The sequence below is a fragment of the Gossypium raimondii genome, chromosome 2 (genome assembly GCF_025698545.1).
Source record: "Gossypium raimondii isolate GPD5lz chromosome 2, ASM2569854v1, whole genome shotgun sequence".
Lineage (NCBI taxonomy): Eukaryota > Viridiplantae > Streptophyta > Magnoliopsida > Malvales > Malvaceae > Gossypium > Gossypium raimondii.
In genome coordinates, this window is record NC_068566.1 from 4,421,713 (window position 1) to 4,428,266 (window position 6,554).

Here is a 6,554-nt window from a genome sequence, read left to right on the forward strand (position 1 = left end):
TCTTGCTTGATTTTGCCTTGTACTAACCTATTTTGTTTTGTTTTGGTTATGATTTCATTGCATTTTCATCATAAAAAAGAGGTGTTGGTTAAATTTAATTGCAAAATAGAAAAGCTGGCCATGGAAAACGAATTTCTAGATAAGGTGGAATATAGTGCGACTGCCCAAATATGGTCTGATTAAACACAACGAGAGAAGGCCGGAAGTTCATGAAGAAATATACGACTATGCTTCGCTGCCTGAGGATTCAAACTGACAAAGATTATTCGAGAACTGTCATGTCTCAAAGGAAACTAAAGAGCATCGTGGGGTGACAAATGGGTCGTCGCTCGGATTAAAACAAAAAGGAGATAGTAGAGACAGATTTTGGAAAATTCGCAAGATTTGATCCTAACATCTGGATATGAAGGAAAAGATCGATGTCTTCGCCTTGAATATGAGGGCAAAGCCGCATATGTAATCCGTTTAATGTAAAGAAAATTGTTTTCTAGAAATGTTATTCTAATGGAATTGAATTCAGAATCAATGCCTCTCTTTTTTTTTTGCATTCATTCCATGCATTTGCATTACATTGCATCATATGCATTAGATTTTCACAAAAGGACCCTAATTAGGTAAAATTATTTTAGCTAATGTGGAAAACCAACACCGTTACGGTACTCGAGCAAAAACCAAAGTAATGGACCAAAGATTGGAAAGGCTGGAACAGCTCCAAAAGGATATGCAAGACCAGATGTTATAACGATTGACTAAAATTCAACAAGATATAATGGAACAAATGGAAGAATCCCAAAGAAGTATGATAAGTCAATTGACGCAACTAATGGCAGGAGGGTATGATAAAGAGAAGGGCATTGTAGTCAATCTTGGAGATGATCATGAAGACCCGGCCTATCCACCGGGTTTCACCTCGACTAATATCCAGGCACAACTAGAGGCATATCCACAAGGGGCACCCGCTACTAACAGACCCCAACAATATCAAGTCGGTACCTCGGCACCAATGAACTACTCGACAGGCTCAGGTTCCAATCCAAGAGACAATCTAAACAATCCTGTAGTTCCTGACCTAGACGAAATGGTAGAAATAGAAAAATCAAAGATGAAACTGCCAAAACAACTCGAAGATCAGTACAGATGGTTGGAGGAAAAACTCAGAGCCATGGAAAATGCTGATTACCATTGCGGGGTTGACGCCAAAGATCTCGATTTGATCCCAGATCTAGTATTCTCATCGAAATTCAAGGTTCTAGAATTCAAAAAATATAATGGGACTAGTTTTCCTAAAACTCACATCATGATGTTCAGTCGAAGAATGACGAGATACGTTAATAACGAGTAATTGTTAGTTCATTGCTTCCAAGATAGTCTGATTGGGTCGGCTGCCAAATGGTATAACCAACTGTGTCGTGCTAACATCCACTCATGGAAGGACTTAACACAGGCTTTCATGAAGCAATACAACCATGTAACAGACATGACACCCGATAGAATCACATTGCAAAACATGGAGAAGAAGCAAAGTGAGAGCTTCAGGCAATATGCCCAAAGATGGAGAGAGGTAGTGACATAAGTCTAGCCATCTCTTTTGGAGAAAAAACCATGATGCTTTTTATCAACACTCTGAAAGCCCCATTCATTAACCACACGTTGGGAAGAACTACCATGAGCTTCTCAGATATGGTAATGTCTGGTGAGATGATTGAAAATGCCATAAGAAGTGGGAAGATAGATGCGGGGGAAAGCGTCAAAAGATCAACCCCAAAGAACAAAGAAAATGAAGTGAGCAACCTGAGCTTGTATAATAAAGGGTATTCAAAATAGGTCACTCTAGGCCATCTAAAGATGGTAGCTGCTGGCTATCAAAGCCCCTCAAAGGAAGAATCCAATTCGAGGCCAAACACAGAAAGACTCTAGTTTACACACATCTCGATGACGTATAAAGAGTTATATCAGAATCTATTTGATGCGTATGTAGTAGCTCCGTTCTACTCAGAACCCATGCAACCTTCGTTCCCGAAATGGTATGATGCTAATACCCAATGTGAATACCACGCGGGAGTAGCATGACACTCCATTGAAAACTGCACTACGTTCAAAAATTTAGTTGAAAGGTTCATTAAGATGGGCATCGTAAAATTTGGCGATCCATCTGGACCTAATGTAGTAGAAAATCTGTTACCCAGTCATTCAGACCCAAGGGTAAATGTGATAATTGAGAATAGAGGGAAGAAAACCAAAACCAATGTTGTAGAAGTAAAAACCTTACTGAAATTGGTTTTGAAACAAATGATAGACATAGGGTTAATCATCTAGAATTCAGAGACGAGACCAAAAGGGATGAGGAGCTACTGTGAGTTCCACGCTAAAGAAGGTCATGAAATCCAAGAGTGCGCTGAATTCAAAGCTCTAGTACAAAACCTAATGGATAATAAAGAGTTGGAATTCTTTGAAGAAGTCAAAGGCCCGGAAGGAATGTTGGGGAATTTGAATGCTAATGCCGTATCTAAAGAGGAGGCCGGGGAAAAGAATTTATCAAGCACTTGCCCTTACATACTTGGGAGTGTTTTGAACAATGGGAATGTAGAAGAGATCCCTGTGCCTTTTAGAGCTAATTCGGAGTAATGTCTAAAACACGCTTATTGCTCTAAGCCTAGGAGCAATAAGAATCCTATTCTAAGATAGGCTTATGTTCAATATCTTTATTTCAATAAAATGCATCTTTGTTTCTCACTTCAAGCAAATATTTTTTTATTGTTTCCATTTCATTCATAATCATACTATACAGATAAATATTCTTAGATTCTTTTATTCTTTGGATTTACTTTCGTCCCTATAACAGGTCTCTAGATATCAACGACATGAGCGACACTGCTATTGACTCAAAATCTCCTTTTGAGCAGAATATATGTCAGATGAACCTCAGAACTTTGGAGATAACTAAGACTGTAGCTTATCTCTTGATTTGTTAAGGATGGGAGAACAAGATTCTACCTAATAAAGAATCAATGAAGGTCATGGCCTTTTTCTATGTAGGGCTCAGATGTCATTGGGCCGATATCGCGTAAGGTTTTTGACAGTTATCAATTTATCTTTATGGTCATCGATTACCTTACTAAGTGGGCAGAAGTTGCTTCATATGCCGATGTCACAAAGTCGACAGTTAGTGAATTCTCGAAAAGATCATATGTCAGTATGGAATGCCAAAAAATGATCATATCTGACAATACACTAAATTTGAACAATAGCATGATATCAAAAGTTTGCAGTCTATTCATGATTAAAGCCATATCGCCCCAAAAAGGACGGCGTGAAAAAAATAACCCTCCATTGGGGCAACACTTTTTTCAATGGTTTGTATAATGGAGGCGTTTGAGCCCGTTGAAGTCAAATTTCCTTCTCACAGAGTGTCGACTGAGGTGAAGATGGATGAAGTAAAATGGATCAAATCTTGATACGATCAATTGAATTTGATCGAAGAAAAAAGACTAATAGCTATCCGTCATGGTCAAATGTACCAGAAGCGAATGATGCGAGCTTACAACAAAAAGGTTCACCTAGAGAATTCCATGAAGGGGGACCTAATATCGAAGAAGATCCTTCCCATATAAAAGGATTTCAGAAGAAAGTGGATATCAACTGGAAATGACCTTACATGGAAGGCCTTATCTGGAGAAGTGTTGATTTTGACCAGAAGGGATAACAAGGACTTGCCTAATCCTACGAGCTCAAATTCAATCAAGGAATGTTTCATAAAAATAAAAAATAAAAAGAAAGAAAAAAAAGGAGAGGCCAAGGTGAAAACCCGCAAAAGGCACCTTGAGACCAAAGGGGTTTTGAATTGAAAATCCAGGAATGGGCAATTCAAGTTTTGATCAAAGGTGGGGCATACGGTAGTCTTTTTCCTCTCCAAATTAGCAAGACGGAGAGATGTTACCTCTTGGGGCATCATCAAAATCTTATAGGACTTCTAAAAACATATCAAGTTCAAAAGGGTCCTCAAGAAGTTTGGGGCAGAGAAGCTCATGCTACGATATCTGGGGCACCTATTTTCATTTTATTTGTTTTTTTTTTGGAAAAATACGCCATCTTGATTAATATATTCTCATTTCGTATTCTAGCAAAATTTGGTATCTTGATTAATCTATTCATTTTGAGCTTTGCTCCCAACAAAATTTCATCTTGTCCATTGTGATAATCTTTTTCAAGCACTTTTCATTGAAATAATGATTAATGGACTGATAATATTCAAATAGAAGGAGTTCTATATATTACTCTGAAAGGTTTCTAAATAAGTATGAGGACCTGAAACAGGGCTATTGTTTAGAACTAACCAACTTAAAGGTAGGAAGCATTTGAGAAAGAATAGTCTAAGTTGCGACCATTTATTTGGTTTTTCTGTTGAAGATACTGGCTGAATAAGAAGGCATCAGTGATAGAACCTGATGAATAGTGAGTAATGACAACCTAAGCATTAAAAAGGGATAACTCTCATGACATTCTACAAATATCATACACATCTAGTTAGGAGCATTTGATTCATTCTAATCATGACATCCTAAACACTAGGCACAAATAGGTCCATGAAATGGATTTTACAAGTCATGTTCCCTAGAGAATAGATCAATGAAGTTACCCATACCCCTGAAGTTGCAGTGGGATGGATTGAAGTCATCATATCAAGTCTTATCTCCCTGAGTAGCAGTGGAGTAGGTTGAAGATTACAAATCTTGTCTTCCTGTACTGGCAGTGAAGCAGATCAAAAACTGGTCCTATCTCCTTGAACAGCAGTGGAGTAGGTTGAAGATTACAGATCCTATCTCCCTAAGTAGTAGTGGAGCAGATCGAAGACGGTGAATCTTATCTTCCCAAGGCAGTAGAGAAGTAGATTTAAGCCACTGGTCCTATCTCCCTGAGCGGTAATGGAGTAGGTTGAAGATTGCAGATCCTGTATCCCTAAGTAGTAGTGGAGCAAATCGAAGACAGCGAATCATATCTTCCCAAGGTAGTAGGGAAGTGGATTTAAGTCACTAGTCCTATCTCCCTGAGTAGTAGTGGAGTAGGTTGAAGATCGTAGATCTTGTTTTCTTGTACTAGCAATGAAGCAGATCGAAAACAAATTTCATTTCCTTGAAATTACAGTGGAGCAGATTGAAAATACAAGTCTTATCTCCCTGAAGTTGCAGTGGAGCAGACTGAAGCTACTAATCCTATCTCCTTGAAGTTGCAGTGGAGCGGATTAAAACAATGAATCTTATACCTTTGAAGTTGGAGAGGATCGGATTAAATCTTATCATATCAATACTTATCTCCCTGAGGTCGTAGTGGAGCAGATTCAAGCAACAAGTCTTATCTTCCTGACATTGCAGTGGAGCAGACTAAAACCACAAATCTCATCCCCCTAAAGTTGTAGTAAAGTGGATCGAAGCAACAAGACACAGTGGACTGGAACAAAGCTACTTGAAGAATAAAAGCACCAGAACAACTCAAGAATCGATGAGACTGGGCAAAATTGGTCTTTCTCAGTCTTTGCTCTATTTTCATTGCACGACAACTAGCAAAGAGGCGCAGTTGTAAAGCCCATATTTCACCCGGGGCCCAATTAAACCAAATATAAGATACCCCAGACAAATTCAATCCAGATACACCGCCTAAATTTTAAAACCCTAAATGGCCCAATGGGGCCCAAAAGACTAAACAGCATCAGGGAACCCTAGGGCTCCCTTCTTTCCTTTGTACTGTTGCCTCCATGTGCGGTGTTAGCATGCACACCACCCGAGGTAGCCCCCGATTCCACCAAAATAGTAAAACCCTGCTCCGTTGACCCCCCAACGCCTGCAATAGAAGAACCAAAAGGATACCTGCAAGCAAAGCAAAACCAATAGCAGAAAAATGTGACAAAAGGATGTATCAGTGGCTATAAAAGCCACTAGAACAGATTGTAAAAAGGACTTTTTTTTTACAAAGATAAAAAATAAATAAAAAAACATAGAGGTAATTTCAAGGTGATTCGTTTTTTTTTAATCCTTCTATTTCATTTTTTTATTTTTTTCAGTTTGCATACGGAAATAAAAAAAGAAAAGAAGGGAGGAAATACTCACCTTTCAAAGGATGTAGCCTCGAATCCAGGTTCTAGGAGAGACAAGCCCCAAACAAGGCTAAAAAAGGCCGATTTTTGCACCTCCTGCTGCCGCTTGTGGCGAAGCTACGGCGGAGGTGCGTCGGAGCCTTCATTCGGACTTAGGTCGGACTAGAGAGAGGGGCCGAGAGATAATAAAGGCGTTTTTCCTAGAAAAAGAAGAGGAAATGAGCATTTTTTCTGAAAATTTTAGTTTTTATACTGCTACGAAACGATACCTTTTTGTTCAGGGTTTTTTAATGCTAAAACGGTGCTATTTTGCCCGACCTGCGTACGACCCGACCCGCTCCGGGGGGATTTGCGTGTTTTCAATGGAAGGGCTAATTGCACTTTTAGCCCTTCCGCTTTTTTAATGTTTTCCAATCAAAGATTTTTATTTTTTAAATCTTACCCTGTGATTTTTCTATGAATTCAG

The 6,554-nt window shown here is 39.0% G+C and overlaps 1 protein-coding gene across 1 annotated transcript; it reads left to right on the plus strand.

The window, feature by feature from the left end:
- The first annotated feature begins 769 nt into the window (after nt 1–769).
- LOC128039298 (uncharacterized) lies at nt 770–1,342 on the plus strand. The gene has a single exon (XM_052627772.1). It carries the CDS (start codon nt 770–772, stop codon nt 1,340–1,342), a length of 573 nt encoding a protein of 190 aa, XP_052483732.1.
- Nucleotides 1,343–6,554: the final 5,212 nt, after the last annotated feature.